General features: G+C 41.5%; 1 protein-coding gene and 1 long non-coding RNA gene across 3 annotated transcripts in view; both read right to left on the minus strand.

Annotated features, from left to right (window-relative positions):
- Positions 1–2,840: 2,840 nt before the first annotated feature.
- Positions 2,841–3,674, minus strand: LOC145456683 (uncharacterized). The gene is made up of 3 exons (XR_013920683.1): positions 3,434–3,674; positions 3,000–3,081; positions 2,841–2,944 (listed from the first exon to the last, which is right to left on the minus strand). It is a non-coding gene; the product is annotated as an uncharacterized LOC145456683 (long non-coding RNA).
- Positions 3,675–5,329: 1,655 nt separating this feature from the next.
- The window catches only part of LOC145456425 (uncharacterized), a 43,096-nt gene continuing 32,109 nt past the window's right edge, over positions 5,330–16,316 (minus strand). The window contains exons 12-14 of one of the 2 annotated variants that reach the window (XM_080334547.1): positions 7,932–8,051; positions 6,001–6,113; positions 5,330–5,483 (exon numbers count right to left, since the gene is read on the minus strand). In XM_080334547.1, coding sequence (XP_080190673.1) covers positions 6,052–6,113; positions 7,932–8,051 — 182 coding nt within the window. In that variant the 3' untranslated portion in view covers positions 5,330–5,483; positions 6,001–6,051. The remainder of the gene's footprint in view (positions 5,484–6,000; positions 6,114–7,931; positions 8,052–16,316) is intronic. The other variant, XM_080334555.1, reaches the window with a different exon arrangement.

Here is a 16,316-nt window from a genome sequence, read left to right on the forward strand (position 1 = left end):
ATGACTCGAGTCATGACTCGACTCGACTCGAGTCATTTTCTCAAAATACGGAAATGACTAGACTCGACTCGAGTCAATCTGTGTATTGACTCGACTTGGACTCGAGTCATTGCGCATGACTCGAAGCAAGTCATTGACTCGAGATTCAGACGGCCAAGACCGACATTTCACTATTGGGATTTCGTTAGTTGGTACTGGTGCTTGAAAATGCGACCAGAAACTGCTAAAAGTGAGGAAAATTGATATATTATAAATGCGAACCATTCAATATTACCAAACAGAGTTAAAAAGTGGGTTTAGGAAGACTTTAACTGGAAACTGAGCAGTCAACACAATGACTTGGACTCGGACTCGAGTCATAATTAGGGCTGGGCACAATTATTCGCGTACTCGAATCTGAATCGAGTATTAAGTTTAATGATTCGAGTCGAGTAGTAAAATACGATTTTTTCGAGTACTGAAATTATACGCTTCTCACCACTGACCAATAATTTATCAACGAGAAGTATAGTTTCTATACTAATTTTCACTGTTGAAGCGTTGAAACCTTGATTGGCGGTATCGTAGCATACGAAACATTGTTACAAAGCTACGAAGGTTACTGGACGTAGCACATTTCCGAAGTCATGATTATCCCACAACATTATCACCAAGTGGAATGAAATCGGTATGGTCGAAAAAATAGCAAAGCATGTTTTATGAGATGGATAACAGGCATTATATTCTTTGTTGTGACATAAACGGTACATATTTGATCTTTGACGTATTACATTCTGTTATGACGTCATAAGGAGTGATACTCGATTACTCGACTCGATTCGAAGCATATTACGTGAATCAGAATCGAATCACTCAGGTACTCGATTTTGCCCAGCCCTAGTCATAATACCTTGACTCGGACTCGACTGCGCTATTATAGAGACTGTTGTCAGACAGTATAGTACTATAGTGCGTTGGCGTTCTGTAGATGCTAGGTATGGTAGGTTTTGATAGTCGGTGATATACAGACTATGGCTTGCTTGGTTATAGTAACGTACTCTTTACAATAAATGATTATTTATCACATGTGTGATCCGCAATTAAGCAATGAGTACCGGTAGTCAAAATCAGTGCAAGATAGAATCATCATCCGTCTATGTATGCGGCAAGAGAGGAAGAACATCACGTCGTAAGAAGATGAATTGTGACAACGAGAATAAATGCCTGGCAGAAAAAATAAATGTCTGTCTGTTCTAACAAGGTAAGCTATCAGAGGAGATCATCATCATCATCATCATCATTGGTTTATTAGCAATTTTATCAGTTCAATACACCACAAAAAATGCGATACAATGAATAGACAGGAAGATGTCGAAGCGACTTGGATTTGTCTATGGAATCAGACACCCACCTTGGCCTAGGCGATGTAAAGAGGAGGTATATGCACACTGAATGAAAGTAAAGAAGACGGTATAGTAAAGAATGCGACAAGAATAGGGCGGCATGTCATGGGAAGCGAGATCGATAGGTCAGTCGTGGTCCGGTAATCTTGAGAATGGACTGTATTTATTTAATAGTAATTGCTTGCATTTCGACTTGAATGTGGACATGCTCGTCGACTGTCGAATGGCCGGCGGGATACTGTTCCACACATCAGGTCCGGCATATTTTATAGAGCGATGATCTTTTCGGTCGATCATATGATATTTGGACGACGTGGACGCGCGTGTGTTGTACTTGTGCGTTTTTGATTTCGAGGTAAAGTAGTCATTGAAATATTCGGGGCAACGACTGCAGTGGAACTGATACATAAACTTGGCGATTTCTAGTTTCCGCATATCTTCTATGTTTAGGGCGCCGAATCTCTTCAGCAGCGACTTGTTGGATGGGCAGCCAGGCCCCTTTGGGACCCTAGCTATGATTCGGAGTACTTTATGCTGTAGTTTTTGCAGTGGCTTGAGTGCAGTTTTACTGGCAGCCCCCCAACAAAGGATGCAGTAACTTCGATTGGATTAAGGATTTAAAGAGTATCAGAAGAACCCATGCTGGCATGAAGCGCCTAAGGCTGTAGAACAGGCCACACTTCGGTGATAATTTGGTGTCTAGGGACTGAATATCACTCTTCCAGGACATGTTCGAGTCCATTAAAACCCCGAGATATTTGGCATTATCTGTGTTGGAAACGGGCTGACCAGCGATATTAACGGTTAGGTTATTTTTTGAATTTACTGTCAGCAATTGGGATTTCGAAGCGTTTATGCAAATGTTGTTCTGGGCCGTCCACTCATGGACTTTGGGCATATGGTCACTAGTCAGGGCATCCAGCTCTGCCATCGAAGATGCGGAAGAACGGAGGTGAGTATCATCAGCGAACAGTATGGTGTTCGATGAGGAGGTTTCAAAAATGTCGTTGGAGTTGATGATGTTGCAGTAAAATTCTTGGTAATGTCCCTATCAGAAGCAGAAACACAAAAACACAGCTCAGCAAGAATGGTTGTTGAACAAGCTTTTGATCGTCTCAAATCCCTGTGGCCTTAGAAGATGCGACGCTAGTCTGATCAACATTAGGCTGATAATTGTGGCTTGTGAAATGCTCCATAGCAAGGGGCCTGATTCAAGATCTGGATGCAGTTGATGTAGGTGGCGGCAACCACTTGGAAGAGATCCTGAAACTCATTTAAACTTGGATAGTGAGGTAGCTGCAACACTGTGTTTACATCATATGCTGCTTTATTTGCCAATTCTCAAATCTCAATTGTCAATTTTTACCAATGAAACCTCACATCCTGTTTGTGTGTGATGCTAAACATCATTGCGTCATCGGTATCTTTCAGCCGTGAGACAAAATGGCAAAAAATCGGTTCACTGAAAGATTCGCTTTTTATTGAGCAGTTATTGAGGAAGAATGTTTTCCAGTATTGCTTCAAATAGGGTTCCATCATCTTTGAGGTTAGTTGCAACAATGCTGTAAAAAATGCACCGGTAGTAAGTATGACGACAAACAGGAAATTACTCTGCACCTTCCTTGACTCATGCCAGGGATATCTCTGGCGCAAAACGTCCTGCGGCATCTGCAGTCCTGTAGTGTGCAATGACTGCTGCCTAAAATTATACAAGTGGTCAAGAGTTATTGTCAGTTTGTCATGTTTAATTAAAATGTCTGATCGCGCATTGTATATAGCACGACAATGGTTGTGCTTGTATCAGCATCTCCATCATCTTCATTTGGTGTGCATTTTCCTTTTCTTTTTGCTTTTCGTGAAATGCCAATGCACTTACCAATTGATTCAAAATTAGTTTAACATTTCCAATTATCCTAGAAAGAATCTTCATGCATGATTTTACATACCGTAACCTCTGACTGATATAAGCCTACTCTTTTATTACTGAGAAAGCCATCCAGCAATCTGGGCTTAAATATATATATTGATTTGCGTGAAATTGAGCTGCTTACTTGAAAATGTCACCATTCTTTCGGATTGATGTAATCATACTCTGCATCCTTACACTGCGGTATAGCCTATTTCCAAATGTGTAAAATAAAAACACTCTGCAAAACATATATCATTACTAGAAACTAGTGATACGGTACTCCTGAATATACCGTGTAGGCCTATATATATCCCTACAAACTACCATGCGATGCATATAAACAACATTGCCATTACAAATCAACTCAATAGAACCACTATTCAATATCTGCTACCTCCATGACCAATATTTCCAATGTCGACCCGCTCCTGCCAATTGAAACAGGTAGTTTCGCGTCAGCAACAAGCACGAAAACACACGTTCGTAGTAGCCATGCTAGCACGAAAATAATTTCGCGTTACGCGCCACTACGAACGCCCTCCGTAGTCAAGCGAGACCGACTATGAACGATTGGGTTTTCGAGACCATCGGCGCGAAAACTACTAGTCGGAACGGGGTAATTTTGAAACCACTACCGAAACCAGGTTCACTTCGAACGGTCGTGTTTTCGCGACTGGTTTTGGAATCATTTCGAAAACGTCACCTAGAACGCACCCTGAGATTCGAGTACTCGAAACATTGTGCCCAGCTGGAGTGATGACCATCTTCATTTATGAGTATGCTAACTGAAAGTTTAGCTTTGGTGTCGACGCGAATTCACTCCAAGATCCCCTCGAATTTGAAATCACAATACGTTTTGCATTCCAATAGAGGATTCTAGTAAACTAAACGATGTTCCAGAGGATTAGCGGTGTAATCTTTCCAGTAATCGAAACACTAATAGCCGAGAACCTGTTCTTTGCTTTGAGGCTGAAAGCACTCAGTGCTGTTGGGATTATGTAGTTTAACCGTTGGCAGTAAGCAGATATACGAGAGCTTCCAAGTATTAAATTGCCATATTGTACTGAATCACCAAATTCGTAATTTGGGAATGTCATGTCTCCGGCGTCGACGAGATTTCCGACTTTCTACAATAAACTTTACAACGTCAATACCGATTATGCACTGGGTATCCTACTTTGCTTTACAATTGTAGGACCTTACCGAATTACGTGTACATTAAAATATTGAGCGTAACGACTGGTAAGACCCGTAACATGCATCGCTGGATCTCTGTCAATCCGACTGTAATCCTTCGTCATCTCCTGTTGCTGCAATCTCTTCAAGATCGTGTAAGTGGATAAATGCAGGATGTGCGCATCGCCATTATTCCTAGTCTAATTATATGCAAACTCCATGAGGGATGATTTAAGAAGATAAGACATGTATTCGTATAGTGATGCACTACAAATTCTACCAGAGACAATTTTGACCATGTACGCCGCGTCAAAATAGGAGTGATATGATGATCTGATAATTTTCATGCGATAACCTCCGAAGTTTTTCATAGAGCAATGGATTCGATATTCAATTGAACAATATCTTAATATGTGAAATATACACGAACATTTCGTGCTGACACTCTTCTGTTTGTAATCGTCAGCAGCTAGAGCGGTGCGGTCTCAAACTGGAGGGCGTGACAGCATCTGAGAGGCGAAGTCGCCTGAGAGAATTATAGTTTATGAACTCGTAATGAGTTTAATTGGCGCTGAAAGTTACAAGTTTCAATGACGGCAATAATCCTAATTAGATTGCGATTTTAAATGTCACACTGTCCACACACCGATGCCACTGATGCCGGACCGGAAGATGTCTCAGAATTAGGATTAGCTGGAGAATGCTTGAAGGTGCCAGCTGATGCTTTCATGGACTGTGTGTATAGGGTCTGTAGTGCAGTCATGTCAACCGCATTTCAAGCATCGAGTCGGCCGATTCTAAACTTTTAGTCGGCGGTAATCGCATACAGTCGTAACCATACTACCTAATATATATTTACACATTCTGCAATTCACCATATGTATTATGTACAGTAGGATGCATACAATGAATTTTTCGCATTATCAGCTGCTCCATAAAATGTGCATCCAACCGATTTTCTCATCTTCTTGATATATGAAGGAGGTATTAACAGGACCAAGTGTGCGGATCTTTCTCTGTAATGAGAGAATGAAAACTGTAAATCAGGGGTCGGCAACCTTTTGTATGCAGCTTGTCAAAATATGTCAGTGTCAAAATATTACCAACTGGCGTGCCAATCATTTTTAGTTTTGTCATATTTATAGTTTCAAGCAGAGAATCCCACCAACCGCTTATATCTTAAGCTGGCAACGACATAGGTTAGGGATTGTGGTTGCTAAAAGTATGGGTCGCGAAGGGTACAGATTTTTGTCGTTACCGCACCAGAGCTATCGTTTAAGTACGTAATATTTTTTTGATTAAAAAAAATATATATTCGTGCCAAGATCGAACTTTTGTGGTTGCTCGGGCCGTTTCCAAGATCACCGTGTGTGGTATCATATCCGATAACTGACAGGTGCTTCTAGGTTGTTACGACGATATGATACTAATACCATAATAAGGTTGGTCTGACACTGGGTTTGTCTGTAAAGCACTAAAGATCACGGTAAATATTGTCACTGCTGCTCCCAATATATTAGTAGGGTATCTCACACGTCCGATCCATGCACAGAATCCCCAGTTCGCCTTTCGTTACCGGGCTCATTATTTCCCTCTACGGGTCTTATTTGCATCGCGCAGGATTCCGGCACAGGACTCTTCGGCGCCTGCACATATCAATATCGAACGTTTCGGCCAACATACGACGGCGCATATACGTCAAAGATTTGACCAAACATTTCACGGAGGCCCGTTGACCGAGACGTTATGTGCCTGGGTTTCTCAAAGTATGGGTCTCGACCCAAACATAGGCCGCGAAGGGTAAAAATAAGGGTCGACACCGCACCAAATCGATCTTTTATGTATATAATATTTTTTGAATGTTTGCAACAACAAAAATTCTTCTCGTCCCGCGCAATTTCCTGTGGATGGTTTAGAGACATAATATATATTCAAAGTCACTGTGTTGTTGTAGTAAAAACAAGGGCTAAGAGCTCGAAGTCCGGTTGGCCTTTTCGGCTTGGCACTTACCTATTGGAAATAGCTTGGATCGCGCCCTAGGACCACTCGACTAACTAACGCTACAATAATTATATGTGCTATATTCGGGATCAAATCAAGTTTGTTACAGCAACCATACGGGCTCGTACCATTTGCTTCGAGCCCGGTGTAGCCTACACATCCTAAATTCATCTCTGCGATTGGCAAATGGCAATACGGGGATGTCAATTGTATTGGGTTTTGTTTTATTGTTTTCTGTGACTAGTAAATCAACTGAGATAGTGGAACATCTATTTTCTCACATTGAATTTAGTACTACACCCTGTTATTAACTTCAACATGAATGTATTCCAAACGAAGAAATCCGTAATACATAACGTTATTGTGCGGTTGTGGGCCACAACACCAAATGATAATATCTTTTATGATACCACGAAGAAATATTCTGAAGGTTTTATTTTGTTGCTCCAAAATACAAGTGGATTTAGATAATAATTTTTGCCAAAAAGCTTCAATGCATCGTTAATGTACAAAGGACTCTCACTCTCAAAATTGATTGAGTGCCTCTTTCCTCGATTTCGACATGATGTGCGCTACAAGACAAAATACCTAGTTTCAAACATTTTGTGGAAAATATCCCGAGCTAGCGCGACGGAAGTGTTTTAACGGGGAATTGGCGATCTAAAAGTACGCGCAAGTCATTTTAATTGAATTATAATAAAACCACTGCATTCACGGAAAGATGTTGCAAACACTAGTGTATATTTCGCTCGGAGCACGACAAAAAAGTTATAGATTTGGCGGATTTTGTCGAATGTTAATTAGAAATGAGAACTCAGGGATATTGTTCTATTTTATAATCATATGTCCTTACTGCACCCTCTACTGCGACGTCATTTTTTCAGCGCCCCTACAGAGCCTCCTGAGCCCAGCGCCCCCACATAGCACGCTGAGCGTTTCCGCCTCGTGAGGGCGTTGGCGACCAGGTTAAGAAACACTGGTGTATACTGTAGGTAGAGGGAGGGACAGTGCGGGGCCGTAACTATCGCAACCCATACTTATTTTGAATCGAAATTATTAACAGAAATGAATCCAACTGTATTCGCAATTGACAAGAACTGTAGATTCCTAGGTTAACTTTACGCGGTCGGAGACCGTTGGGATGTCTAGGTAATGTGCAACGTGCGGGTGCGGAATCATCCGACTATTGCGGGATCAACCCTTTCCACGCCAGGGCACTAGATTACATGAAGTTTTGCCTGGGGTTATCTACTCCTGCTGCATATGGTATGGATAGATAGATATAAACTAAACAATTCATTTTAGGACAGTGACTCTAGTCAAGTCACGTCGATCAAATAAATTGACAGAGTCATCCAAAAACTTGGTTATGTTCAGTACTGGCATATGATATTACCGAAGATAGTTCTGTCTCGTGCGGGTGAGCTATATTCAAGGATGCGATGACAAAGAATATTACTCACCAATACATTGGCCATCGACAAAACAGTAACCCAGAGGACAGACGCAAAACGGTCTTGTACCAATTATATTATCAACACAGCGTCCTTGCGGCGGGCACTTGACGTTGCGACAGGAAACTTCTAAATGTTTAAAAAAGCATACTGAAAAGAGTTACCAGACACATTTCTTACACAGCTTACAGACATCCATTATTATTGACGATGATCATGGTTAACCGGCCCCGATTAATTATCGATTAGCATTGCCACTGATTTCTGTCGGCTTCCTTCTCTCATTTAATTGAAAGGAGAGTTTCGCACGCTCACCTTCCAAAGACGCTCATTTTACGTAAATCTGCTCGGGATTCCGAAGCAAGCGGAGCGGCTGATTGATCAAATATCAAACCAATATAAATGGAACGCAACAAGCTTGCAAGTTTACTCGAAACTCCACATGACGTCACTGATATTTGATAATGACCATTGACCATTCTACATCTTAATATGTCCACTGTCCAGCCAATCTTTTAAAGACCTAATTTCATTTGTAGGCGTGTATGTTTGCGAAAGTAGCATCCAGTTGCTCGCAGGGATGTTGTTGTTGTTGTATAAGTTTAATATTGGTGCTCGACTTCTAATGGTCTTTTGACCAGATCTATGATGAGAGTATCAGGTATCCTTTTATATCTTTATAACTCTCGACCGGTTAGTAGGGCATATTCTATCAGAGTGCCCATGGTAAGAGGATTAACCAGTAATGTTTCCAAGCGGAAAGGAACGGTGTCTTCAATTTGGTCCCGCAGACACTGTCGAGGGCCTTCATACTTGGTACAGTGAATGACGTAATGCTCAACGGTTTCCGGTACGCCGCAGCTTTCGCACTGTCCAGTATCGTGAATCCCTAATCTATGCAGATGAGAGTTCAGTGTGCAATGACCGGTTTGCAGACGGATAAGTATAGCGTAGGCTCTTCTTGGCAATGATAGCACCGGGGCATGGAAACTCGTGGTTTGGAACAAATTTGGGTAAAAGGAGCTTTCCGCATTGCTAAAAAACTCTGATTTCCATTTGGACTAGCAATGCTCTTGAATGAGGGACTTGCATTCCCTCGCTGTAATCTCAATGGTGCTGCTGTGAGTATGCTCGGATGCCGCTTGCTTTGCCAGCTTGTCAACAGTCTCGTTACCGCTGATCCCCTTGTGACTTGGGACCCAAATTAGGGTGACTGAGATGTCATTGGAAGATAATACACCACATCTTTCGGCAATTTCCCGAATTATATCGTTTTCTATGTGACTATTTTCGATGGCCACCAATGCACTAAGACTGTCCGAGAGAATAAGCAGATCATCCGATTGTGGGCACTGCTCGACTGCCCAGACACTGCTTCTCGAATTGCAATCAACTCCGCAGAAAAAAATTGACAGTCTTCTGTCTAACGTGGTCTTACCAACTTCCCCTAAGTCCTGGACATAATATGCTGCGCCACACGTTTCCTCTGATTTCGACCCATCTGTAAATATCTTCGTATGATTTTGAAAACGATGACTGATATATTCCTTGCATTCGATCTGAATTTGGAGAGGATTCTCCATTTGCTGTGTGAGTAAACACAGATGAGTATCTACCAGCCACAGCTTACAACCGACCAGGGAGCTATTGTCCACGTTCTTCGAATGGTGATTTCCTCGAACAATGGCAGTCGTGACATCATGTTGAAAGTACAGAAGAGCAAAGAATCCGGGAAGATCTCAGGCCAAGAGTATTCAATAATGTGGGAGCAAATGTGTTTCATTGTTGGCGGCAATTTTACATCTAGCTACTGCGCATGCATTCAAGTGACGTATGTGTACCGGTAATTCCCTGCACGAGTGCAAAAGTGCGTGGATGGGAGTGCTTCCCATTGCCCCACTGCATATTCTCAATGCCTTGTTTTGAATTTTTTGAATTGCTTTCAGTACATATTTTGGAGATAACAGATATGCTTCGCAGCCATATTCGACGACGGAGCGGATAAGTGATCTATACAATGAGAGAAGACTTAATTTTGAGGCACCCCATTGTGCACAGGGTTGTAACCAAGTCACAAGGGTCCGAGTCACAAGTCATTCTCACTTTAATAGTTTTGACTCGAGTCAAGTCGATTCATATCAATTCACCACCGAGTCAAGTCCGAGTCCAAATCAGCGAGCAGAGTGCCGAGTCCGAGTCATGGAATTATGATTCGAGTCCGAGTCCAAGTAATTGTGTTGACTGCTCAGTTTCCAGTTGAAGTCTTGGTAAACCCACTTTTTATAACTCTGTTTGGTTATATCGAATGGTTAACATTTATAATATACCGATTTTCCTAACTTTTAGCAGTTTATGGTCGCATGTTCAAGTACCAGTGCCAACAGACGAAATCCCAATAGTGTGTTGGCTTCGGATTTACAATGAAATGTCGGTCTTGGCCGTCTGAGTCTCGAGTCAATGACTTGGTTCGATTCATGCGCAATGACTCGAGTCTAAGCCGAGTCAATACACAGATTGACTCGAGTCGAGTCGAGTCATTTCCGTATTTTGAATAAATGACTCGAATCAAGTCGAGTCATCAGAAAATCGTGACTCGAGTCATTACAACCCTGGTTGGTTGGTTTGTGGTATTCATGGTGTTTGTCGACTACTATGGTCATTTACACCAGGCCGATATTCTTTTTATTTTCCGTAACTGCCGACTTATAGCACGAGTCGAGTCGAGTCATTTCCGTATTTTGAATAAATGACTCGAATCAAGTCGAGTCATCAGAAAATCGTGACTCGAGTCATTACAACCCTGGTTGGTTGGTTTGTGGTATTCATGGTGTTTGTCGACTACTATGGTCATTTACACCAGGCCGATATTCTTTTTATTTTCCGTAACTGCCGACTTATAGCACGAGTCGAGTCGAGTCATTTCCGTATTTTGAATAAATGACTCGAATCAAGTCGAGTCATCAGAAAATCGTGACTCGAGTCATTACAACCCTGGTTGCTCGTGTTAATGTTGAGATCCAGTAATCTTAGGTAAACAACAAAAGTTGAACAATAGTCACGTTGGACCGAAACAGGACTTTGTCAGCCTCATCAAATCGCCGGCCTCGGGCCCTTAGGTTGTTCAACCAATCTTCTGCGGGCCTTTACCAACTAGCCCCCTCCCTTCCGCATGCAAGTAATTGTATCACTGCTCTTGTCAGAAATAGGGTTGCATTTGAAACAAAAATCGTTCGAAAACAAACATGTTTAAAACAAATCCCTTGTTTACAAAATGTACTTTTTATTGTTTCTTGACCTCGCGCAATTTCAATTGTTACGCCACAGTGGAGTTGAATTGTTATATGGTTCTTTAGGAATAAAAATAAAAATATAGGGTCAATATGGCTTCTTAGACGAAAAAAGGTTTCCAACCCCAGTCTTAAAAGGCGCAAAAATATCTTTTATCAGGACTACATCGTCATTCAGCAATTTTACGGTTAGGCGGTCATTGTCACCCAAGAACATCCATTCGGTTGTTTGGATGTTCACGACACACAGAGAAGAGTACTCATTAGTTTATCGCTGACTACACTGGGCAACAATTTCGAACGAAGAATTTGTTGACTTTGATTTGGCACTTGATTTAGGCTAATTTGGGGGTGCTGATTCCAAAAATGCCACTATAGTTTTCTTCTATCACGTCCACCTTTTGCTCTACGACTTATGCCCAAAATATGCAAATTTCCACGAATTTTGCCATATTACTTTTCTATATCCTCTAAAAATCCACGATTTACCATATAATAAGTGATATAGTCAAGGGCCCGATTAAATTATGTAGGGAAAAGGTACTGATATCGATCTAGGGCGCTGTTTTCACCCATTTTTGGTAAGAGGATGCAATTATCCGAGGATATTTCACACACATAATTATTTGATTCAAACTGCAGGATATGGCAAGAATATTAAACATGACATTTACTATCAGCTCTAGGCAATGTTCCCTCTAATTTTTGACGAGTCTGCGCACACTCACCAACTCACTGCGCAAACCCTTGGACAAGAGTGCGTAACGACTAAAAAAAAGGTCATCACTTCGGATTTTTTGTGCGCAACTTAGATTTTCTGTGCGCAGAGACCGTGTCAGCACTGCGCATTTGCGCACGTGCGTAGCTTAGAGGGAACATTGGCTATAGGTCCAATGCCCCTTTCAGCTTATCCAGTGTAACCCGAAAATCCTATACGCTCGATAATTTTGATCAAGATGAAGATCTTAGGGATAGCAGGCCAAATGATGAAAATTTTGGAATCGAAATTGATTCAGAAAGTAGAGTAGTCCATTGACACGAGGTATTGATCTGACATAAGCTCTGGGACTTGGAATAGACATCTTAGGAGCCTTTAACATCCGTATGAAGTGAGAAAAGATTACTTGGCAAGGTAGAGAAGGTATCTCACTTTCGATCAGGAGAAACAGCCTTTTCTTCGTAGGCCTACTTTTGGTACATTTGTGCCGTGACACTGGTATTGGGATGATACCGTTACCATGGATTACCGGAGGAGTTGGGAATCCCGATTTCCAAGTCAGGTAAATGGCAAATGCCTATAGGTAGCTCATGAAGGATCCTAAAGTGTGACACTCTCCAAAATGGCAAAGTCTTAGGTGCAGTAACATTTTTACACTCAGTTAGTCTTCGTGAATAATACGGAAACATTGAGAGTAATACAGGAACATTGAATTGTTGCAATGTCACGAACACGATTGAATCATATGTGTTTAGCTTTGAAATATTGTGTTTTTAGTGGTTAGACAATAAGGATGCACGTAACCCTGATACACAGGTGTAACTGCCATATCTTTATGTCGGACAGCAGATATTCAAAAAAGCTAAAATATCTAAATAATTTCCCTAAAAACCTTGACATAGTCAGCGATGGACAAGGAGGAAATGCCCCCCAACATCTGAAGATGATGGGGTGTGTTACCAGATTAGATTGGAGCTTACATATGTTAGCTGACTGTTGCTCGAGAAGAATAGGAAGAATAGAAGAATAGGTTATTAGCGTAAATTTGGACCCTGAAACTCGCACTTTAATTGTCCTGTACAATCAATATCAGTTTAAATCAACCAAATAAAGCAGTGCAAATGTTTATTTGAAGTCTATTGGTTTACTTTCGACTACTTCTAGTTATTGAAACTTTTATACAATAAACAAAAAATATTAAAAATAGTGCTATTATGTGGGTTATGAGACAATGTGGTGGGTGCCAAACCCAAAAAATTGACGTGATAGAGAAAAACGGAAGTCATTTTTTAATTCAGCGCCCAAAAGTTAGTCAAAAACAATTGTCTGAACAAAGTCAACAAAATTAGTGTTGACCAGTGTTATCTTTGTGCTGGCCCATTGTTAAAAATAACTTTGTTGAAGCATATATTTGTATTTCGCGACGTCTGGGAAAGGATTTCGCCACTCAAACGATATCACGATAGTTTACGCGTACCAGACCAAACTAAAATACAAAAACTGTCATCGTAAGATGTATGCGCGCTTCCAAATGACCATTTCTTTATGGGGCGCATTATTTCCCTCTGCGAGTCACATTGGTACCGTGGTTTTCAGACTACAGCGATGGGACTATTCGACGCCAGCCATTTCGGCGCATGGACATACCAATAGCGTCTATATCAGCCAATGTGCGGAGGTTTTTTCGGTCAATTTATAATCGCCAGCGATGCTTTTGGCTTTGCAGAGTCGCATTTTGACCGAAACTTTGTATGTGTTGACGTGTCCTTGAGCGAAAATGGCTGGCGCCGAAATTTCGGGGCCAGGTTGCACACCTCTAGACTAAAGCAGTACTCTTCAACCTTTTTAGTTATGGTAAACTCATTTAAAGTTTACTCAAAACTCGTACACCCTTGACCACATGCGACACTGATTCCGTTCAGTAAGCCTAATCCAGGGGTATTAAACCTTTTTTGCTGTTCACGACCATAATTCCATTAAATACGGCATTATCATACGGTCGCATTCCGGCGGAGAGTTGTCATGACCCATCTGGACGACAAATACTAATGTCAAATTAGCTACTGTGAACTTTGCACCACGGCGAGTCCTTGTGGTGTTCTGTGCCATCACTGATTATTGAGATATGCGTAAAATTGTTCTAATTGTAGAAGTAGAACACCCCCGCAGGCTTACACTATATGTACCAAAATCGACAATACAAAAGTTAGGGAAAGTTATTGGGATTTTTATGAACCTCTTGAATGAATTTGTCGATAATATTGGTAGTTTCACATGTTACTGTCAGATATCTATCCATTCTCAGTCCACGGGATCAGATTTACCGGTAGAGCTGTTGGAAGGGGTGTCTTCGAAACTTTTGGGCACAAAATTAGTAAAAATGCGTCTTCCGGGTTTATTAATTAGGGATGGTGTGAACCTCTGAAAGGTTCAGGTTCGTGTGAACGCGAACCTTTTTGAAAGGTTCTGTGTGGACGCAAACGTGAACCTCACGACGTCACGTGACGGCAAATTGTTAATTCCAACCCTTACATTTCAGTGAAGTGATAGCCTATATTAATGTGCACTTATACACGATACCTAGCGACGGCTCGGGCCACATAATGCCACAATGCTGAAGTACATATTAACGTATTAAACGTCACCAAATATATTGACTGGGGCAATCAAATGATATGAAAATCCCATAAAATCAATATCTGCCGCCGCTTTGCCAACAATTTCTACGAGGACTTGCAAGGGAATATAAGCTTACGCCACTCGGACGCCGAATACATTGTCCGGTCTGGCCTAGACCGGTAAGGCATAAGCTTATATTCCCTGGCAAGTCCTTGTCGTGATTGTTGGCAAAGCGACGGAAGATCTTGATTTTATGGGATTGTTTTATCATTTGGTTGCCCAGTTGATACATTTTGCGGCGTTTAAAAAGTCAGCATCTACTTCAGCATCGTGGCAATATGTGGCCCGAGTCGTCACTGTATCATGTACAGTATATTGATATATCACTTCACTGATATGTAGGGTTGGAATTATATATATGTCCTCACGTGACGTCATGAGGTTCACGTTCGCGTTCACGCAGAACCTCTCGAAAAGGTTCGCGTTCACACGAACCTGAACTTTTCAGAGGCTCACACCATCCCTGCTACCAAGGTTCGTTAATGAAGGTGAACCTCTAAATTTCTGAGGTTCAGACACAGAACGCGAACGTTCACATCATCCCTATTAATTACGTTGTTGCATGTTTTTGTTTCTTGACCTCGCATCAGGATCGTCGGTATATTCGAAATTTATTGGAATCACCTAAATCAGTGGTTCTTAACCTTTTCCTCCAGCACCCCCTTTCAAAAATTATCGTGCTCACTTTAATAAAAACAATGGGTAAGAGAGAGGGCAGTAACAGCACTTCATCAGCCCCTTAAAGAAACGATTGTCTTGTGCACCCATAGCGTGGTAAACAAAACTTCTGATGGCTTCGCCCCCAAAAACCCCGTCGCGCGATTTCGATGGTCAGCAAAGTTTGTGTGGCCTGGTCGCCCTAGGCGCCAAAATTATCTATTATGCATGAAAGATGAGTGCTAATTGCATAATGTTGTCGCTTTAAACTTTTTATCCTCTCAGTCCCCGTAATCAGATTTACCAGTAGCGCTGAGTGTGCTGTTGTATTGGAAAATGAAGGCCACGTAAGGAATAGTTGAACATATTCGGGCATGCCCGTTGGTACAATTAGCTCGTTACATGTTGTTATTTTGTTACCTCTTTTCTGCTATAGTGAAAAGATATTGAAACGCATAAACGCATTAAACTGAAATATGCACACGATTCAAAATTGGTATTTCTTCACTGGCAAATAATTTTCTCTGTTGAATGTTATTTGTCCTATGGGGTGCAAATTGCGGCGACATGAAAATTCGGCACAATCGATTTAAGCATCTATGGACAATTAGACTTTTATACATGGAAGTTTAGGTCAATATTAAGGGCAATCCTCTTCGGCTATGGTTTTCTCGCTGACGATCTTTTCAACACACTTCTCGGAGTCCCATATTGGCAGGAACTTTTTATGTCTTCGTGCATACTGGCGAGGTAATAGCCGACGCCGAAATGTCTATTTCTATTTTCTATAATTATGTGTAATCTTCCGTGGGGGATTAGTCAAAATACGATGTGTAATTTATGTTCATTCACCGAAATAATTTAGGGCACGCTTCGAGCTCACCGATTGGGGGTTTGGGTTGCAGCAGTTTCGGTCCTGGTAAGACGTCAAAGTCCAGTCGGTCTTTTCGCGACTTTGGTATTGGAAATATTTCGCGCTTTAGTCGCGCGCGAGTACCATTTGACTATAATAAACCATAGCCTATAATAATTCAATGTGATATATCCAGGGTC

This window comes from Botryllus schlosseri, chromosome 2, assembly GCF_051294905.1.
Source record: "Botryllus schlosseri isolate E-star chromosome 2, Bs_hap1, whole genome shotgun sequence".
NCBI lineage: Eukaryota > Metazoa > Chordata > Ascidiacea > Stolidobranchia > Styelidae > Botryllus > Botryllus schlosseri.